Source organism: Anolis sagrei, chromosome 6 (genome assembly GCF_037176765.1).
Source record: "Anolis sagrei isolate rAnoSag1 chromosome 6, rAnoSag1.mat, whole genome shotgun sequence".
Lineage (NCBI taxonomy): Eukaryota > Metazoa > Chordata > Lepidosauria > Squamata > Dactyloidae > Anolis > Anolis sagrei.
Genome location: NC_090026.1, coordinates 101,248,645 through 101,271,302, shown reverse-complemented (window position 1 = coordinate 101,271,302; position 22,658 = coordinate 101,248,645). Strand labels below are relative to the sequence as shown.

Genomic DNA, 22,658 nt, shown 5'->3' with positions numbered 1-22,658 from the left:
CTGAAATAACCTACAGCACCTGGTATTCCTTGGTTGTCTCCCATCCATTTCTAATGAGGGCTGATCCTGCTCAACTTGCAGGAACAGTTGGCTTCTGATGCATTTAGGGATGATTGCAGAGAGAAAATGAATTGTTAGGACATCAGACTTCAACACTAGATTAACAGATGTTTATAAGAGGAGTGATATAATGGGCAAAACTGAGAGGGGGACACGGCAGGGCAATATTTGGAAGCCTAAAGAAAAAGGGCAGAGGAGACAAACCAATTTTGAGAGAGATACAGATAGACCAGTGGTTCTCAACATGTGGGTCCCCAGTATTTTGGCCTACAACTCCCAGAAATCCCAGTCAGTTGACCAGATGTTAAGATTTCTGGGATTTGAAGGACAAAACATCTGGGGGCCCATAGGTTGAGAACCACTGAGATAGACAATCCAGGACATTATTAACTTATATCAAAGAAAGGAGGAATGTAGAAAACTGAATTTCATGTGTGGTTGTGATCAATAGAGAATTCCTCTAGAGCAGTGGTTCTCAACCTGTGGGTCCCCAGGTGTTTTGGCCTACAACTCTCAGAAATCCCAGCCAATTTACCAGCTGTTAGGATTTCTGGGAGTTGAAGGCGAGAACATCTGAGGACCCACAGGTTGAGAACCACTGTCTTAGAGGGGCAAGTGCATTAGCCACCAAAAAACTTGTTCCATCAAGACTTCAGAAGTTGCTAGCTTGGTTCTATAAATTCTCATGTGTGCACTAGAGTTTGTTCCAAATTTGACAAAGTTTGCTGAAGTCCATTACAAGGGGCCAGTGGCAGGCTCAGTCCTTATTAAGACCACCCCCCACCCAAACCCCATACAATATAAAACCCAATTTAAAATTAGAACATGGAATGAGGGGTGGAGGAGCAGTGCCTCAGCTGGGGCCCTGAGTCTCTCTATGAAAAATAATAACATGGATAAAGAAACAAACATTGAGTATGAGAGTCCACATCCCTTATGTATTCAAATGAAGACAGCTTTTCACAGTTCAAGTTAGGTAAGGGACAAAAATCCAGGACTTCCACCAAAATAAAAATGGTTACCCAGTGTTACTAACATTGCAAACTTTTGGGTCCCAGCCGCCATGAATCTTTTGCCAGTGCAGCCGTTCCCAGAACAAAAGGCACATGATACTTTGTAGAGAAGGTCCTAGGGGAAATGCCAACAAAATACTCATGTTCAAGCCATTGTGGCTGAGCTCCTCAATAACATAAAGTAGCCTCTGTTTCTGGTATTCATGGTGTGGAATGCAGCTGACCTTTTCAGCTATTCAGCAGTAATAGATGCAAGTGTGCACAGTTATTGAAGAACTGTCTAGCAACACCTTTGTGCCGAAGCAGAAAATGTTTTCTGACCCTGATAAATATTTGAATAAATTACTCTTCTTATTGCATTAAATGAGAATCCTGGGGCTGGAGCTAAAAGGGAGAACAGTTGACTGTGTTCCAGAGTGATGCATGCCATATTCTGCACAAATGCTTGGGACGTTTCCCCCACAGTTTCGGTCCTTCTTCCAAAATACTAAAAGCTAGTCGCTGTCATTAGTTGTATTCCACTACCATTCCCCAGAAAAGAATTAGGCTTGAAGCACTCATCTGGAAAGAAGAAGGAGTAATTTTCCCACTACATATGAAATGTGGTCATTTTCAAAGCAATTGTCACATCACACGAGGAAAAAAAATCCACTTAAAATCCGGTTTCTGCTTCCTGCTGAGTGAGGCTGTTAAAGGCTCTTCCCTAAACTACAAACCCCAGAATTCTGCAGGAGGCAGAAAACGGATTTTAAGTGGATTTTTTCTCTAGTGTGATGAGGCCAAGAAGAAAAGGGGGGAAGTAATGGAGTACCTAATTTGCATCTTTCTAAGTCCTATTATATTCTGTCCTACTGTCAACAACCATATAAATATGCTTTAAATCTTTAATATCACCCTGTACTGAATCTGAAGTAGTGGATTTATGTACACAAAAGCTCATGTTCAAATAAAAACCAGTTATGCTACATTCCCCCCACTCCTTCTCCCTTTCTGCTTTATATGCAATGCAGAATCTTCTCTGGATCCCAGCCATTGTTTTAAAATAGCTTTTTTATTCTAGGTAAGTACCCTACTACTGTTTGTGCTTCTTAACACTGAAGTTTGTCCTTGGTGATTTTAAAATTTTTTCATTGTGTTTCCAACCCAACGGGAGGTTTCAAAATGCAGTATAAAAATAGCAACTATATATTGGTAACACCACAAGTACATCTTCTGGCCGGGATCCAAAGAGCCTTTTTTCAATATCTGCAAAGGCATGTGTGCCCAGCAGACTTTTTCCCCCCACTTCATTGTTTCTGATAGCAGTTTCTCGCTGTGCCTGGCAGGGTATTTTTGAAGCTTTCCCAATTTACAACTGGTTTGTCGAGTGGCATAGATAATGGTTGTCAGAAGGAAAGGACCTTGGACCACATTCAGAATTTTACATACATAGATCTGGATGATTGTGTGCATGTTTGTATTGTTGTCAATTCACTTGTGGAATGACAGCATTAAAAAAAGTAGAATTAACATGAGCAACTTAATTCACTGAGATTTTTGTGCAGTTACGGATAGTAGTGGAAGTCGAAGTGCTCTAGTCTTATCTGTGTTGGTTGTGTCTAGATGTCTTCTGGAGCACATCAGAATATATGCTTGGATGCTGGTGTGCATGTTTTTTGTGTTGTTCTCCATTTGCTTGTGAAAGAACAACAGATGTCATAAGAGCAGAATTAGTATGCCGCTTAATTAATTGACATTTTTGGGCAATTATGAATGGTAATGGAGGTCCAAAAGCACTGTTGGCTGCATCAAGATGCCCTCTGGAGCTTGGAAAAGTTATCCTTTTTGAACGATACAACCTCTTTGGCTGGGGGACATCCACACACATATTTTTTCTTAAATATTTGGATGTCCTTTTGAGGGATTCTGCAGAGGTTGGTGTTCCCTTCCCCTCTCAGCAAACCCAGAGCCTCCCCCGCCCCAACTTATTGAAAAGCTTTTGCATCTACGACATTTCTCCATTCTATGCTTCAGGGCAAGTATTTATTTATTTACTAATTTGTATACCGCCCTTCTTAGCCCACAGGTGACTCAAGTAGGCAGGATTGCAGAGATTTCTGGCTCTTGCCTCAGAGGCATGCATGAAATGATGAGAACACTATCAGATTTCATCATTTTGCTTCTGGCACTGATGTCATCATTTTGCTTCTGGCTTTGGAGGACATATCAATTCACAATTTCATGAGATGGGGCTTACTTTGGTGGCATATGCTGGTTCAGCACTAGTTGACCCATGGAGCCCACCGGCTGCCGTCTCACAACACAAAGGAACTTCCAGCAGAGGTTTTCATGGGTCAACTAGCGTGGAACCAGTGTTCCGTGCTAGGAATGGGGGAAGCAGTGCAGTCAACTCCCCCCCCCCCCCATCCGTGGGATTGGCTTAAAGGTAAGCTGCGCAGTGCGGGGCATGGGGCAACAGGTTCCCCACGCCCTTTGACGGCAGTCACCAGATTCGCCACAATGTGTGCCAATTCCGCTGGCTTGTGTGAAGAGGTCTGGATTTTGCTCCTCACCAGATAATGGCATTAGTTATAATTAGTGTATGTGGTGTGCATTTTAAGTCTGACTTATATTTTTCGAATTTTTCTGGTGGTCAACATAAGTGACAAATTCCATGCAGTCGAGTGAGCACAATGGTGGAAGACATAAAATAACGACCTCCATTTTTGTTAACAAGTACATAGAAGTTTTAGGATAAGAAATCCACTTAGCCATAGGGCTGCTTTGCAGAAATGGATCAGCAATCACCTTCTGATCTGTTCAAGCTCTATTCATAAAATATTTAGAGCCTTTGTTACTCTCACAGATGCACTGATACCTTTCATTATCACAAGCTTATTTTTCATATATTTCAAGCAATTGCAACAATCCTCTTCTTTCTTCCTGCTGTCTTTTCTGCTTTCTTGTCTTTGTTATTGTGCTACTTTGACTGTTCTCAAGGCATTACCTCCCCCATATTGTTACGAAGCATTTACAGACTGAAAACTACTGCGGTTTATTACTCTTTGCTTAGAATTGCGACGAGATAGTATTCCAAAACAGTATTTTTCCCTATTTAAAGACGCATCATCACTTTTATAATTGTAATGGAAGTTTCATAGGTTTCTACTGTTCCAGGCGTTCTCCCAGGAACTGAAGATAATATATTCCTTTGTGTTAATTTGTCTTTTGACTTAAGTAACATGAAACCTATTTTAGTTAAGAAAATAAATAGCTTTCCACTGGGGTTTAGTAGTAGCAAACAGGCAGCCAATCTATGTGGCAAATTTAGTTGCTAACAGTTCAATAACTGATAAATGTTTGGAATTGTGACCCAAAAATACTCTGGTTTGTAAGATATTAATATATTTCTCCATAGCTTAGAAGCTGTGCTATTTTTATTTTTATTGCCATAATAGACACCAAAGAACCAAATCATTGTTGAGTTTAGCAAATAGCTTCTTTTCCAACTTTCAAAAGAGACTTTTGAGGGTAGTTGTAGACAATGGTAAAGTCCGCACCAACCCGGGTTTAAAAAACTCAGGTTGGGGTGGATTGTAGTCTGCACACTGGTCCCAAAAGTCTGCGCTTTTTGTGGGCGTTATCTACAGGCCCGCCCGGTAATTTCTGGAGGACAGGGAGACACCCACTCCCCACCCACTCCCCAAACTCCCCCAAAAACCCTTTCAAAAAGAAAATAACTTACAGGGCCATTATTTCCCTGCTGCAGAACCTCTCCTGGCGCTTAGGAATGATGTGGCAGGAGCAGTCTTCCTCCTCCCCCCTCCCTTCTCCTGGTGTGTCATTCCTAAGAGCCAGGAGAGGGTTGGCAGCAGGGAAATGCCGCCCCCATAAGTTATTTTCTTTTTTAAAGGGTTTTGGGGTGTTGGGGAGGGGGTTCTTGCCTTCGTGGTTTTCTGTGCTGATTGAAACATGTTTTTAGAGCCTTTGTTACTCTCTGTACCTAATGTCTATCCAAAATAGACATGTTTATCTGTACCTAATGTCTATCCAAAATAAAATTGCTTCTTTAATGATGACATACACATGGCTATAATGAACTATGTTTTTCGTGTACAAATATGTCCTAGATGGTGCCACAGGTATCCAGTCACCAAGAGCATCCAGCCCTTCTCTGGGGCATATAAGGAAAATAAAGCAAACATTTGTAGATCTTGGGTAAGCTTTTCTTTATCTTGATTTCTCATTAATCTAGGTGAACCATTTTTAAATTGTGTTTAGTACTTTGTGGACACTGCTGTTGCTTCTCCCCTCATAGGGCTCCCTTGAGAAAGAGTTCAAACAAGGGCAAGAAGCGAAGAGAGAGAGAACCAGTTCGGGTCTCGACTGGCTGCAGGTATGGATGCAAAATAGTAGCTCATCATAGAATCATAGAAGAGCCCACATGGGCCATCCAGTCTAATCAGAATAGGTCATATCGAATAACGTGTATTATAAGGCCATTTGTGTCACAGAATATATGTGAACTATACATATAGATTCTCTTTGCCTCTGCTTGGGCTAAGTGTTTTTAAGGTTACAGTTCTGTTCACATTTAGCTGAGACTAAGGCTGGATCCACACTGCTATATAATCCAGTTTCTGAATCCATATTATCTGCTTTGAACCGGATTATATGAATCTACACTGCCCTATAATGCAGTTCAAAGAATATAATTTGGATTCAGAAACTGGATTATGCTGCAGGGTAGATGGAGTTTTAGTTTTATTGAAGTATTGCTGCAGCAACACTGTAGAGTTAGTGAAATTTGGTAACACTTTAGCTGCTGTGACTCAATTCGATGGAGTCCTGAGATTTGTAACTTGGTAAAGCACCAGCACTCTTTTGCAGGGCCGGCAAAACACCTTGTAAACTAGATTCCCATGATTCTATAGCATTGAGCCATGATAAAGTGGTGTCAGACTGGATTAATTCTACAGTGTTGATTCACCCTAAGAGACATTCATTTTAGAATAGGCATACATAAGATTTTGCTGTAAATATCATCCATTGTGTAAGTTACTTAGAGAGCAATATGATGTCTGTTTACTTAGAGCAGTGGTTTCCAACCTGTAGTCCATGGAACACCAGTGGTCCACAAGAATGAAAAAATGGTCCGCGGCCTCACCATTACTACACCGTTGCCTCGAAATCATGCAGCAACAACAGCTACTGGTCTTGCGAAACCCTCTTATAGTGCCGAGGCAACGAGGATGTCAGGAGAAGAGAGGCTGCTACCCAAGAGAGTTTACTACTACCACATCAGCTCTAGATTATTAAATATGGTTTCCTGTGGGTGAGCAGATGGCAACTACTGGATGGCATATGTTCTATATCAGAAACTAGAGCTGATGTGATCTATCCAATGCAGTTTTTTGAACTAGCACCCCAAATAACCAAACTGAATCTCAAGTTGACCAAAAACTGGTGGAGAGTGGTCCCTGGTCAAAATGGTCCCTGGTCAAAAAAAAGGTTGGAAACCACTGTTTTAGAGAAAGTCTGGGGACAATTCTACACAGACACTGTAATCCAGTTCAAAGTGGACTGGAGGTGAGGGTGTCCACAAAATGTACACTTCCAAATTGCACTGCAGCATGCTTTAAGTCAGAAACAGAAAGTCTGGAACAAACTCGATCAGAGAATGTTCCTTGCAGGGCTTGAAACTAGGAAATACTCTGATCATCTGCAGCACATCAGTATGTCTGATTAAGGGGAAAGAATTCTGCATTTGCCAGTGGTTGTCTAGCAGATGCTACAGTTCTTGGGTTCGGTTCCAATACGCAATTAGTGAATAACATGGTCCACCATTCCTGGCGTGTTTCACTATACAGTGAAACCATTTACTTTTAATCCACTTCCAACCTAAGTTATAGTGTCTGTGTAGAACTGCCCCTAGCAAACAGAACTTTGTCAGAAATACAGTTGTAAAAATGGTAATAAAAAAGAAATAACACAATGCAGTCAATTAAACTGTTGCAGCAGCTGCCTAGCTTGAATACAGAAAACCTACACTGATAAGTTGTGTTGATTCATCTAACACAGTCAACTACACTGCATTCTATGGCAGCGTAGATAGGGCCTTAGCTAGAGTTTCAGACCCTGGAAGCACTAACTTGGTAATACAATATGGCTTTGCCTATGAAGGTACTAAATGAAATGAAATCTTAATTGGTGATGCTGATCCTAATGATGTTTTATGTAGAAGTTAGCTTCTAATAGTTTTCACTGGAGACTAATCTCTTACTGCCTTTGCAGCCCAAAAGGAAAGGAAATAGTTCCCTGATAAATTGATGTTCTTTTTTCTAGCAGCCATTACTGAAATCTACCTGCTTGCTGTTGTTCTCGACATGCCAATTTCGTTCCATTTAGTTATGTAAAATCGTAGGTGATTCAATCTTATGACAGAAATCAGATTTAATGGGCTGCAGAGAGATATCAATTAACTGTTGAAATCTCAAGACAGATCTCAAATGACAGATATTTTTAGACAACTCATTTTCAATATTCCAATATCCTCTGGATTATTATGAATGAGCAGCCAAACCTATGAGTCAAAGTGATACTTGCCCTAGGAACAGAACTAGTTTTCTCTCCCCAGTGGAAGCCAGTTCATTAGCTCTGCAGTAATGTCCTGTTGGCATTCTATTCAGGCACAATGAATGACCATCCAAATCTAATATATGAAAGATGTTATGGTAACAAAATAATGACCGGGAATCTGTCATATATTATTATATCAAGCACGGAATATGTAGTTCCTGAATAGAAAAGGATTACAAGCTGGCTCTCCCTACACTGTGTTTAGTAACATATTCAATCACTGTGTATGGCCATATACAGTCATGAGTAAACTAAGACCCAGCAGCCAGTAAACTAAGGCCCAGGAGCCGGGTGCAGCCCCCTGGGTGCTTACCTCATGGCCTTCTCATTTTCCCTGTTCACTTGGCAGAGCCTGCTGTGTCCTTATGGCAGAAAGATGGGGGAGGAAGGCACATAGCAGTGGAGAGCACTCTGGAGCACTCTCAGCCACCGTGTATCTCACTTTCCTCCCAACATAAGGACGGTGTGAGCAGCCCCATGCTGGGAGAACAGCTCGAGGAAGGCACGTGATGGCTGAGAGCCTCCCTGAGCACTCTCACCTACCACCTGTCTTTCCCTCCTTCCAGCATAATGCCAAGAGGACAGCCCGAGGATTGGGGAAGGAGGTTCGGTGCCGTCGTGGTGTATCCTGTCTTCCTCCCTTATGCTGGGAGGACAACCTGAGGATGACCCAGGACCTGCCCTTCCCCATCCTGGCCCCTCCCCTCCCCCCCAGTGTGTGCCCGGCCCCTCTTCCTCCTGGCCCAGCCCTCTGAGTTGGGCCCGCAATACGACCCCAAGGAAAAAATGCCTGGCCATATATTTCATCTTATTAATAGACATCTCTTCTGCACGTGTGCAGCCAAAATAAAGAAAAATTAAATCAAATCAAGTAAAGCAGAAACTGTTCAATAAATTGATACTGAAAGACAGTATAGTAATTAGCATGGCTTGTAATATTTTGTATGTAAGAATTTTGTTTGGTTCACTTACCGCATGATATACCATTCAATATGCATGTTGGAATCAGATTATCTTTCATTATTAACATTGCAGTTCTCTGGAAAACAGTGTGTGTCTTGGCATCCAACACGAGTCTATTGTTAGTGAAGGAACTGTTTTAAAAATAGTTATTTTGTATGGGGAATCTTGCAAAATGCATATATTAGGAAAAATGTTTTCAAAATAAGACTTATTTATTCAAATAGTTGAACAGATGTAAGAATAATAAAAAGTGGGGAAATAGACAGGGAAGTCGAGATTGGGTGGTGGATCCATCTTTACTTATGCCTTTTCTTGTCTCTTCTTGTCTGTGCTTTCTTCAGAGTCTTAAATGCTAACCTTCCTACTTGTTGTTAAACAGGACAACTAAGGAGCTGTTGGAGTTTTCAGCAGGTCGACCCTCTTTAATCAAGCGGTCCACTTCTCTCCCGCATAACACTATGCCATTTACATGGCATGGAGAGAGCAGCAAGAGATCCAATTCTTCCAGCAATCTGCCTTCACCTACCAGTTCAACCGATCCTTCCTCCGAAAACCTAAGCCCAGCTAAAAAGGGGTCCAAGGTAGAAAAATACCAAGTACCTTCAAAATCCAATGGCTGGAGGTTCATGTTGCTGGATTTTTATTTTATTTTTTTAGAAAAAGAAGGACCCAGTGAATGGTAATCATAAGCAACATATCAATTGTACAACATAAACATCATGAGGTTCCTCCCTCTTTCTTGGAGTCTCTTTGATTTCTGATGTAGGAACAAACAACAAGGTTCACTGCAGATGCGATGTCAACATATTTGTTAAAGTCGTACAGTTTTTATTCAGGCTTTTAACGAACTTGCATAATAAGCTCGGCTTACTAAGCAAATTATGAAATACTAGTCTTGGAAAGAAGACTATCTGCAAACCCTCTCTGCTTTCAGATCCATAGCAGAACAACGTCTAGATGTAATAAATACATCATCATAAATACGGAAGGGCTGGTAGGTTCTGAAAGCTGACTGCAATCCCATCCATACTGCCATAGAATTCAGTTCCAGAATGCAGTGTAGACTCATATAATACAGATCAATCTGCATTATTTACGAGGGGTATTTTTTAAGTAAGGTCCGTTGGAACATAAGTACACAACGAAAGTTTATTTCAAAAAAGTAAATTTATTTTCAGAAAGTACATACTTCACTCTATTTTTCGACATAGTTGCCAAGTTTGTTCAAACACTTATCATACCTCTGAACCAATTTTAAAATACCCTCTTCATAAAAACTTGCCATCTGCTCCGATAACCAAATCGTCTGTAATCAAAGAAGGGCGACCGGAGCGGTCCTCATCATGGACGTTGTCATGGCCATCTTTGAATTGTCGTACCCACTTACTCACTTTGCTTTCACTCATAACAGTATCACCGTACACTTCACAAATCTGTCGATGAATTTCTGCAGCAGGCAGGTTCCTTGCTGACAAAAACCGTATCACTGAGCGAACCTCACATGCAGCTGGTGAGTTGATAGTCTTAAACATTTTTAAAGCACAGAACAGAACCGTACAGGTTAGCTACAGAGCTGAAACTGAGCACAGTTGTTCCCGAGACATGCCGGTACACGACGCACGCGCTCATTGCGGTATGCGCGCGAACTACTAGTGTCTACAACAAAACGGACCTTACTTAAAAAATACCCCTCGTATTTACTCTATTTGTATCCCACCTTTCTCTAGGCAACTATTAAATGCCTTTAAACAACAAACATTAAAATGTGTTAATTTAAAGATTTAAAAATTAAAATTAAATGCACATTAAAACATATAAAACATTGCAATCACCATTAAAAATCGTGCCATCCGCAATCGTAATCTGGGGCCATTCCAAAAGTCATTGCACATAATTCCGTAGCTATTATTTGACTATAGTTAATCTCCCCAGAGCCAGATTTTCACTTTCTTTCTGAAGGCCAGGACTGAGGGAGCTGTTCTAATATCACTGAAGAGGGAGTTCCACAGCTGAGGGGCCACCACTGAGAAGGCCCTGTCTCCCCTCCTACCAGACGCACCTGCAAAGGAGGTGGACCGAGAGCAGGACCTCCCCAGAAAATCCTAATTTCCAAAGTTACATTACTATCTAACTTCATTATATGGTAATGCAGATGGGTTTTGTCAGAGTCTTTCAACTCCAGTCTTCATGCCTCTAATTCCACCAACACCCCTGGATTTAGCTATATATTTTATAAGGTGTCACTTTTATAAGCATGCATTATTATTCTCAAAAGATGAGAGAGCAAGTAAGTATTTTGATCTGAATGCAAATAGGTTGGTTTGACAGCCAGGTTGATTATAAGATAACATTTGACACATTTGATCGAAGTATTGACAAATGTTGAAGTGTCATAGTTCTGAGTCCTCTGTCTTCTTCCTGCTCCTCCCCACAAGACAAGATGTTCCTGTCAGGCATCTTGGGTGTGACCTCTAATTCCATTTTGAAGTTCTTTGAACTAAGAAAATTGAATTATTTCAAATGTATGTTGGTCCTATATTTTTGTTAACATGCATGTTGCTTTTGGCATGATAGTCTGCGAATAATATTTTGTACAGCCCTGCTACATGCTCCACATATTTACCGTGTCCATCTCCACAAGATATTTTATGAGTGTCTCAAGACTGATATGCTGGTGAAAATGGAAATCGAAAAGCTTTTATTCTCTTGCTCTGAAATCACAGCTCAGGTGGCATATGGCTCAACCTGAGGCTATCTCCGGCATCTTCAATGCAAGCTCTGTTGAAACATAACCCTGTTATTTGACTTTCTTTTATATTAATGAGGTTTGCACAGGTTTGTTCCTCAGTAGACTGTGTCCATGGCAGCTGCATTTTCATGAGCACATTGCCCATCTTTACTCTTTGCTCTGTTTTATATTTGGCTGTGTGATTTTACACACAGATATGCATACACACATATATGCACGCAGACACATATATAAACACATGTACAGCCTAGGCAATTACAGGTATAAATTGTACTTCTGGGAGCAAACAAACGGAATCAATAAGAAATAATTCTACCACATCAAAACAGCAGCAATACAATCTCATGCTTATGTTTGTGCCACTACTAACAAAATACAAAAGCATCTCATTTGAATAAAGCAGGTAAAGCACAGTTTCAAAGGCAAGGATAAAAAACCAAAGCAAAACACCATCTTTTAGTATTATTTCTTATTATTAATTTTGTTTATGCCCTGCCTTTCTCCCCTTGGGAACTCAATGGTGGCTAATAATCTTACACTTTAGTCATAGTTTTAAAAGCACAATAAGTAAAAGTAAAGGTTTCCCCTGACACTAAGTCTAGTCATGTCTGACGCTGGCAGGTGTTGCTCATCTTCATTTCTAAGCCAAAGAGCTGGTGTTATCCATAGACACCTCCAGGGTTACTGCATGGAGCACTGTAACCTTCCTGCCAAGGTGGTACCTATTGAGTAGGTGGTACCTACTCATATTTGCATATTTTCGAACTGATAGATTGGCAGAAGCTGGACCTAACTGCAAGAGCTCACTCTGCTCCCTGGATTCAAACTGCCAAGCTTTCTATCAGCAAGTTTAGTAGTTCAGTGGTTAACCCGCTGTGCCACCAGGGTGCCCCAAAAAGCACAATACAAATGGTTTTGTTAAAAAAAAAAGATAGTATAGTGTAGTAAAAACAGTTTAAAATATAATAAATACACTTAAACTTTGTTTCCTAAAATAGGAAAATTTGGATAGAATCTCACTGATACAACTGTATTTTGATACAAGAGTTGGTAGTCTGGGAAATTAAGATCATATAGCTTCTTCAGATTGAATCTATGCCAGTTACACATTTGCCATAACACTGTATTTTGTCACACTTTGGCTTATGTCTCATGTTTCTGAAAAAGGATGAGCAGTGCAGCTCATGGTAACGTCCCCAGATATTATACTGTATCGATCACATGTTGGCAAGGATGCCTTATTTTCTCTTTATGTCTCTTCCCCTTTCTCCCGTTCTCCATGTTTCTGGGCAAAAATGAAAGCTGAAAACCTAGGTAAAACTTTTGTCAGGTTGTCATTGTGATAGGGTGTTACTTTTAACACCTGATCATATAGAACAATGGTTCTCAACCTGTGTTCCGTGGACCACCAGTGGTCCACAAGAACAAAAATATGGTCAGCAGTGTCACCATTACTACAACAAAACCATGTGGCAACCAGAGTGACTGGTCTCATAAAACCCTCTTATACTGCTGAGACAATGGGTATGTCAGGAGGGGAGAGGCTGACTACCCATGAAAGATTACTACTACCACATCAGCTCTAGATTATTAAATATGGTTGTCTGTGGGTATGCAGATGGCAACTACTGGATGGCATATGTTCTGTATCCAAAACTAGACCTGATGTGGTCTATCCAATGCACCCCAAATAACCAAACTGAATTTAAAGTTGATCAAAAACTGATTCGTAACTCTTTTGGTACTAATTTTGGAGAGTGTTCCCTGGTCAAGTGGTCCCTGTTCAAAAAAAGATTGGGAACCACTGATATAGAAGGACTCAAGTGTTATAAGTGTTATAATGGGGCATATGCAAAGTACTACTGAAGATAACCCCTTCCATGGAAGGTTTGTCATGAAAAATAGATAATTTCAGATATGAGGAAATTTTTGGGATGTGGAGAGGTGGTATTTTGGTGATCTTGGTCAAATCAGGCTCTCTGAAGAAGGTACGTTTGAATCTGCTCTGAACAAATGTTGCCAAAAAAACTAATTTTCCCCTCTTATGTCTGACAAGAACTTTGGAACAGCAGTTGAGCACTTCGTCCACCAATATGTCATGAAATAATCACCTTACTCTAATATGAACATCTACATCATTTCAGTAAAATTGTGGTGGGGGGAGCATTGGGAAGTCTTTTAATATGACAGGTCACTTGACCCAAAGCCCAGTGTTGGAGGCCCCAAAACATAAGATGGCATCATCTAAATTTCAAGGACACATTCATGATTTGGACTACATATGCTTTCTTCAAAGAAACTTCCTGTGCAATAAAAGTGTCGTGATTCGGTGGTGACATTTGTGTGTTTACAAATGTCACTTAACAGGAGTTTGCTATCAAGTAATTCTTGATGAATATTGACTTCAAAGATTTCATTTGCATTTTAGCCAGAAGGGTTATCCAATGTATACGTGGAGCATGTTGTGCCCAGATGTTTAATTTAATATATTAATCCTTTTCTTTCTCCAGTTCACCTTTTAAATTCCACCTTCAGAGCAGATTTATAGTCCTGTATTGTTTGCATTTCCCCATTGCTGTTTTTCAAATGTTATGTAGCTTGGTTGTTTTAATGAACCTCAAAAGCTTCACAAGTGTCTTGATCTTTGGGTTTGTTTTTTTCTGTTGGTCTAACTGCATTATGTTTCAAGCCTGATATATGCCATTGTGGAATTTCTCTAATGGCAAATGTGATTAATCTTGCCAAGTGTACAAGTCACAAAGTATTTTGTTGAATAATTGCTCCTTTGTTGTTTATTTATTTATTTATTTTTTGCTAGAAAATGTAATGCTTTGTTCATTGCATTGGTTACAGGCAAAAATGTTTGTCTTGTGTCTCTGTTTTGAGTGTAAAGTAATGTCTGTCTTTCAAAAAGTTTGATAGCCAAAATTAAATTGTTTGATAATTTAGAAGATGACTGTAAGAAATAGGAGCAGGAACTCTAGAACTCACTTTGACACCAATCCAAAAAAAGAAAAAGAAAAAGAAAGAACATTCTTTCTATAATGGGGGTACTCTTACACTGGCTCAAAATGGTATTTTATAATGAAATAATGATATTTTTCTCAGTATATTTTGTTGAGGGAAAGGAGATAACTAATGTACTTAGCATGCCACTTGATCTAAACAGCCTTAATAAGTAGAGAACAAAAATTATTAGAATAGACCGAATAAAATAGAGCCTGGATACATTGCCCCTAATAACTCAACTAGCTGTTAAAGTGCCTCCATAATAAATATTTTCCCCACTTTACAGAATCCATTTTCACCTTCACATACTGTATATACTTGTGTATAATTCGACCAGTGGTGCAGTGAGTTAAACCCTTGTGCCAGCAGGACTGCTGACCGACAGGTTGGCAATTCGAATCCGGGGAGCGGGGTGAGCTATCATCTCAGCTTTAGCTTCCCATGGGGGGACATGAGAGAAGCCTCCCACAGGATGGCAAAACATCAAACATCTGGGTGTGTCTTGGGCAACATCCTTGCAGATGACCAATTCTCTCACACCAGTAGTAACTTGCAGTTTCTCAAGTCGCTACTGACACGAAAAAAGGTTGACATCAAGCCAAGGGCAGGATTAGAAGCCAAAATGTTTATATGACCTATAGTTAAATTAGAAAGCGCAAGTGCCGCTTTGGGAAGGGCATCAGCTCCTGGCACCACTGCTGCCATTTTCTTTCCCAGACACTCAAAAATGCCTTTTGTCACTACTCAGATAAGGGGATAGTTCCTTTTAAAAAAGAAAAGCATTAATATATAATACTCAGTGACATTGACCTGTGAATAAGTCAACACAGGTTTTTGGGCCTGATTTTTGTATACATTTCTAGACTTATAAATGAGTATATAGCAGGTATGGGCAAACCCAGGCCTGGGGACCGGATTTGGCCCCTTGGATTCTTTTCTCAGACCCTCCTCTCTCTCACCATCATATCCTTCCTTCCAGTTCCTCAAGTTGCTCCTGACATGGAAAAAAAACCCTTCCTTCTTGCTTTCCTTCCTTCCTTACCTCCCTCTTTCTCGCTTCCTCCTTCCTTCCCTTCTACCCTTTTGTTCTTCTTCCTTCTTTCCTCCCTCCTTTCCCCTCTCTCTTTCTCCTTCCTTCCCTTTTGTCTTTCCTTCTCTCTTTCCTCCCTCCCTCCATTCCCTTCCATGCTACCTTCCTTCTATCCTTCTCTTCCTCCCTTTCTTCCTTCTCTTTTTCCTTCCTTCTTTCCTCCTGGGGGATGTTTAGCTGGGAGAAGAGAAGGTAGAGAGTGAGCATGAGAACCATATTTCAAGATTTATAAGGGTGTCCCATTAAGGAGTGGGAAAACGGACTTTCTGCTGCTCTAGAGACCAGGGCACAAGGGAGCAATGGTTTCAAATGGCAGGGAAAGAGATTCGACTGAAAAGATTAGGAAAAACTTCCTGAGAGTAAGAGCTGTTGGGGAGTGGCATAGGCTGCCCCGGAGTGTGGTGGAATCTCCTTCTCTGGAGGCTTTTCTACAGAGCCTGTCTATCAGGAGTACTTTGCTTGTACCTTCTTGCATGGCAGGGGGTGGGACTGGATGGCCCTTGGGGGTCCCTTCCAGCTCTAGGATTCTATATCAGGAGTAGGCAATATGGGATCTAATTGATAACTTGTCTCCTGTCCACCATTTCATCCTGACCAAAACCAACCCTAATGGGATCCAAACATTTCCCATCTTTCCTTCACTTTCTGCCTCCAAAAGAGGGAAGAGCTGGGAGGGAGCTTGGGGAGAACGCCCTCCCTTCTGGACACCCACCCCGCTCCGGGCCACCATGCATCCCCCAAGTTAGAAAGTTTGCCCATGCCTGGTATATAGGGTGTTCTCTATCCAGACACGTGAAATGTAACAGTCCTTTCAGGGGTATACCTTATTAGCAAGATAGAGCAGATTCACCTGTGACTTGCAAGCATTTTCTCTTTTGACCACTATGTTTCATGATATTCTTTGATTCTTTGCAGAACTTAACTTTCAATGATGACTTCAGTCCAAGCAGCACTAGTTCCGCTGATCTGAGTGGATTAGGAACAGAACCGAAAACCCCAGGAATGTCTCATTCCATAGCACTATCATCAGATGAGGTATTTTACCTATGAGCTAATCATGTAGCAAGAAATAACTCCTGTACTCCTTGTGGACTGTTTAATAGACCTAAAAGCTCCTGGCTGGAGATTGCTTTGAAAAATTGACTTTCAGGACTGCTCTTCATGATCAGAAGCTGCCCACCTGTTGGTGAATTTGAACAAAAGATAGTGAGAGCCTACATGAAAGCAGGCAGTGTATAATCACAGAATCTTTTTTTTAATCAATGACCAGAGCAACACTGCTTACATTTAATTTTTGAAATCAGATAGATAGATAGATAGATAGATAGATAGATAGATAGATAGATAGATAGGGTTAGGAACATGTAGCTGTCTAGATGTTCTTGGAGTGCAACTTCCATCAGCCATTATCAACCAAGGCCACATGTTCCCCATCTCTGATAGAAAACATAGTACTGGGTATATCAAGCATGGGCAAACTTTGGCCCTCCAGGTGTTTTGGACTTCAATTCCCACAATTCCTAACAGCCTACTGGCTGTTAGGAATTGTGAGAGTTGAAGTCCAAAACACCTGGAGGGCCAAAAGTTTTCCCATGTCTGTTCTAGATGAACCTTCTCCTTATCTGACAGGAAACTTTTTCATATGAGAAGTCCTATCAAATACTTCCCAGAGGAATTGCATAATTGATAAATGGTGTACCTGGTCATGAATGAATCCTGCTGCCTATAGATGAGGAAAATGTGATCTGTGGATTGTAAGCACCCCCCCCCCCCCGGGCCCCCCAACACCCTCCCCAAATCCTTTTCAGATGTTATATCTATGTGGACACTTTATGCTTCTAAGGTTGAGCAGTGACCTCTGCTGGAAGCTTCAGTCACTTCAACCTAGGAAGAAATCCAAACTCACAACTGTAGCTTGCTTATTTTTTCTTTCAGCCATTGGGACCATCATGGTGTCTCTCTCTCTCCTACACAAAACAATTGTGTAATCCAATGTCCTCTTATCAATATCAACATGGGGACCTTTGCTAGACTGAGCCATTCCCCTGGTCAAGTTACTGGAAAGCTTCTGCAATCCCATATTCAAACATAAAACTATTACATCTTCACTGAAACCTGTTCCCTAAGGACTCCCATAGATCTTAATCTTATCATAATTTTGCATCTGACCCTAAAGGTGCCAGACCCTGTCTGATCATGCGAGCTCAGCAGGACCAGGCCTGGTTAGTACTCGAATGTGAGATTGCTCCTTCTTTGGAAGCTTTTAAGCAGAGGCTGGATGGCCATCTGTCAGGAGTGATTTGAATGCAATATTCCTGCTTCTTGGCAGGGGGTTGGACTGGATGGCCCATGAGGTCTCTTCCAACTCTTTGATTCTATGATTCTATGATTCTATGAATACCTGGTGCTGTAGGCTATATTTCAGAGAAATAAATTAGCAAAATGACATCTGAATCATTTCAAGAATTAAGAAAGCCCTATGAAATTGATGGAGTCACCATAAATCAACAGGCAACCTGAACATACATACATACTCATGGGTGAATGCTTTTGTAATTCTTCCAGCTCTCTACAAAGCATGGAATGGTAGTGTGAGGCAGCTTCGGGACATTTTCAGTAAGGTTGGCTCTACACTGCCCTATATCCCAGTATCTGATCCCAGTTTTTCCGCTTTGAACTGGAATAATCTGGGATAAGGATATAATCTGGGATCAGATCCTGGGATAAAGGGCAGTGTAGAAGGGGCCTCAGAGCTCATCAAGACAGGTCACAAAATATGTGCTCTCCAGGATATTCGCAGGGGGCGTCCAAACAACGGCCCACAAAATTACAAATGTTTTTGGCTCATAACAGGAAAACCCTGCTTTGCGCTGGGATAATTTGATAGTGGGTTTGTCCTGTGCCTTCTTGGAAGGCGTGGGTTGAACCCACTATGTCTGCTGTCTTTACTGCCCCTTTAGAAGTCCTGGACAGTTCAGACAGCAGTCTCGTGTTTTTCTGGGCTAAATCAGCCCGGAAAACTGCAAGGGCACTAACGCCCTCTCCAAAAAACCCTTTAAAAAAGAAAATAATTTCCGGTCCCAGTATTTTCCTGTTGCCAGCCCTCTTCTGGCACTTAGGAATGACACGCTAGGAGAAACGAGGAGGAAAATTGCTCTCCCACCCCACCGCTATTCCTGGCACATCATTCCTAAGTGTGAGGAGAGACGAGAGCTCTGACAACAGTTTAATGGCAACTGCTTAAGTTACTTTATTTTTCAATCACTTTTTAAAGGGGTTTGGGGAGTGGGTGGGGGCTGTCTCCCTGTCCTCCCAGTAGGTACTGGGAGGACATGTAGACAATGCCTGCAAAAGGCGTGGACTTTTGGGGCCGGTGTGCAAACTACAGTCTGCCCTGTCCTGGGTTGGCACGGTCTGCCATGTCCCAGGTTGGCATGGTTTAAACTGGTTTGGCACGGATTTACCACTGTCTGGAACCACCCTGAGTTGCAGGAGAGCTTTGGCCAATGCAGAGATAGGTACGCAAGAGAATGCCAGCCATAGTCAGATAAATTCAAATGATTTGACTACACAAGTAAGTAAAACAGACTTTATTGCTATTTGCCAGGTTTAAATTTAAAAATATACATTGGTGTTCCAGTTTAAGCAAACAGATGGCTCTCAATTTTGGTCACGTATTCTGTATTTTTATTCACAATGTTTCTTTTCCCATTTCTTTACTGCTGACTCAGAGCTTGGATATGATTGATGATGAGGTGAGACAACAATGGGCTATTTGTTTGTTTGTTTATTGAGAATATAATTGTGTTGATCAGCCCAAAATAGAATAGAGTAATTCAACACAGTTATTTAATTTAAGTGAGTCTACTCCAATTAGCACAAGCAACAAAAGAATTCAGGCCAGGATTTTTATGCTAACACAGAATTGCAGATCTCTGAACAGAATGTGCAAAACTGCATTAAAAGTTCAGGAATAAATCAATAAAGCTAGGCTCAGGTTTTAAAACTTTAGACAAATGAGGAGGGGGGAACTTGAATGAGTACCAATCAGGTATCAGGTGAGCTGTTTTGCAGAGATTTGTACAGAGAGTGTATAGTCACTTCTTTTTTCAAATTTCCCTTGCTTTTCTTCAAATTTTCCTTTCTTTTGTACAATAGATGTTCAGAATGAATGTCAATGGTGTCTTCCCACATCCTCAAACACAACCTCCTAGTATTTATTTTATTTGAAAGCTCTTTTGGTTGTGTACAGAAATTATTTTGTTGAAATCAGAGGTCCAGATTGGTGGTAGATGTAAGACAGAACAAAGGAAGCTATGGCCAAAGTCATTTGGTGCTTTATGAAACCATTACAACCCCTTACACCAGCCTTTACTCCTGCCAGTATACCATCATCTATGCTACTACTTGCTATGCTGTTATAATTACTCTTGCACTACACGTTGATTGCCTATTTATTCACATAGTAAATAATTATTGAATTTGCTGTTACAAGACAAATGAATCTAGGGTAGCCTAGAGGGCTTTAATGGAAGTTTATGCAAATTTTGTGGAGAATGAGTCTATTAAAGTCTTGATAGCTATGTGTGCTCTCCAAGTTTGGAGGCAGTAAGCCACTGAATAATAATTACCAAAGGGCAGCAGTGTGGGAGAAGGTTATTGCCTGCCTATCCTGCTTGTGGGCTTCCCAGTAGCATCTGCTTAGCCATTGTGGGAAACAGGGTGCCAGATTTGGGGGAACTTTAGATACATTTTTTGTGTGTTTTAATAAGCAGATTGCTAGATTCATATTTGCTGGGTGTGAGGTGAAGGCATGATTTCCTGAATAGTTTGGAAAGGTGCAGCGTGACATTTCTGCAACTTAATTGAGGAATTATCATATGTGATTCATGCGAGCCTTTGAAATGTGAATATGCCTCTATGAAGGACCTTCCTGTGGTGACGGTTGGAATAGACTAATTCCAGGCAACCCTGATCTGCTAAATCCCATCCTTCACCACAAGAAGGCACATTCAAATGACAGCTTTACTGAGTCATATTTGCTTGATTCAAATCAGCACATGGTTGATAATAAACTAAATTGTGAATCATCTTCAATTGTCAGTATTGAGATGAAATTCAGTGCAGTACCTGCAAGTAGGAGACAGTTTAATGAAAACAGCCTCCTTATTCTTTTTTTAAAGGATACATTAGGATTATGGTATGCACAAGATGGCCTGGTTAAGATAAAGAACCTAAAGTGATTAAATAAGCCAACTTTGTCATATTATGATGGGTTGGTTGTTTGGTAGATAGATGGGTGGATGGTCCTGTTAAGATAGAGAACCTAAACTGATTCAACAAGCCAACTTTGTCATATTATGATGGGTTGGTTAGTTGGTTGGTTGGTAGATGGATGGATGGATGGTCTTGTTAAGATAAAGAACCTAAAGTGATTCAACAAGCCAACTTTGTCATATTATGGTTGGTAGATGGATGGATAGTCTTGCTAAGATAAAGAACCTAAAGTGATTCAACAAGCCAACTTTGTCATATTATGGTGGGTTGGTTGGTTGGTAGATGGATGGATAGTCTTGCTAAGAACCTAGTGATTCAACAAGCCAACTTCGTCATATAATGGTGGGTTACTTGGTAGATAGATGGTCTTGTTAAGATAAAGAACCTTAAGTGATTCAATAAGCCAGCTATATTATGGTGGGATGGTTGGATGGAGTAACTTGCCCCCAAATGGTGCTGGGAAGTGCCCTCCTGCTGAGTCCTCCTGCTGCTCATACCCCTACAATATTGTTATACCATCATAACAAACACTTTTGCCCTGATTGTTGCACTGTGAAATCCTTTTCTTGCAGATCCTCGATGATGGACAATCTCCCAAACACAACCTGTCCCCAAATTGGGCCCTTCAAGAATGGAGTGTGCAGCAGGTTTCCAACTGGTTAATGAGCCTGAATTTAGAACAGTATGTTCCTGAATTCAGTGCCCAAAACATAAACGGAGAGCGTCTCCTTCAGATGGATGGTAGTAAACTTAAGGTAATTATTTCTCAGTCTTGGGAAAAAGATTCTGAATTTTGTGTGTGATCAGGGAATCAGTTACAGGAACACATATAAAAACATAACAAAAATCTTTAAGTCATAGAGGAGGCCCAGAGCGGCTGTAATAAATAATGGGGATAGTGTAGATTGCTAGAAATTTTGATTAAACAGATGATATAGCAACAGTTGGAAACATTGGATACATCATTAGCTCTGAAAATGAATTCCTGGGTACATAGTGTTAGATGTTACAAGTTAATGGACAATTTTAATGGAAAAAGCTTAAAACATCACAGGCTTTTTTAAAAGTGGAAACAGAACATTTTGTGTTCTTGAACAAATAATTAGGAAATATGGTTATATCACTTCATCTTACACTATATGTATGTGATATGTATTTATCCATAGTCAGTGATATGTCATACCCTGTAATCATTCAGTGACATTCCCAGGAAAGGTGATGTGTCTTTGAATCTACGGAAGGTAGTCACAGTGCTGTCTATTATCATTGTATTTTGGGTTATTTTAATATAAGGAAATATAGCTTTAGTGTTGACTCTGTGGTTCATGATGATCATAATAGGATTCTGCCAAACAGTTTTTTGTTGTAACAGACATTCTTCTTTGAGGTCTCTGTGAATTCACACTTATAGAGTATACTGTGCCTGCACAGGCTCTATTGGAAGCTTCCCAAGCTGTAGATTTTCAGTCTGTGACGGAATGAGAAACCGCTTGTAGTTCACGTCTACCAATCCACATACTGTCTTGTTAGAGAAAAAGTATGCCACACAGATGATCAGTAAAGAATAAAGTGTTTATTCTTTTGTTATACAGAGCAACATATATACAGTCATAAGAACAGTTGCATTGACTTACACATCCTTTGAGATATTCATATGGTCCTTAGGTGTCCATGTGAGAAATCTCCTTCCAGCAGCCAAGAAGCAAAAATACAAACTTTATTGACAAGCTCCTGCACAGAACTCTTAAACATGTAACTGTTGCCAAAACTCCCAGGCTGGGCTAGCTCCTGGGCGTAGCCCAACCAATCAGCTTTGTGCTTTGCATTTTTCAGTTAACACACTCACCAACTGATTTTTACATGCTCCAACACAATCCAG

General features: G+C 40.7%; 1 protein-coding gene across 7 annotated transcripts in view; it reads left to right on the top strand.

Moving 5' to 3' along the window:
• The window catches only part of PPP1R9A (protein phosphatase 1 regulatory subunit 9A), a 186,082-nt gene that overhangs the window by 156,522 nt on the left and 6,902 nt on the right, over positions 1 to 22,658 (top strand). For 2 of the 7 annotated variants that reach the window (XM_067470291.1, XM_067470289.1), the window contains 6 exons: positions 5,183 to 5,270; positions 5,371 to 5,448; positions 9,034 to 9,235; positions 16,418 to 16,537; positions 19,234 to 19,257; positions 21,352 to 21,534. In XM_067470291.1, coding sequence (XP_067326392.1) covers positions 5,183 to 5,270; positions 5,371 to 5,448; positions 9,034 to 9,235; positions 16,418 to 16,537; positions 19,234 to 19,257; positions 21,352 to 21,534 — 695 coding nt within the window. The remainder of the gene's footprint in view (positions 1 to 5,182; positions 5,271 to 5,370; positions 5,449 to 9,033; positions 9,236 to 16,417; positions 16,538 to 19,233; positions 19,258 to 21,351; positions 21,535 to 22,658) is intronic. The other 5 variants (XM_067470295.1, XM_067470290.1, XM_067470293.1 and 2 more) reach the window with 3 other exon arrangements.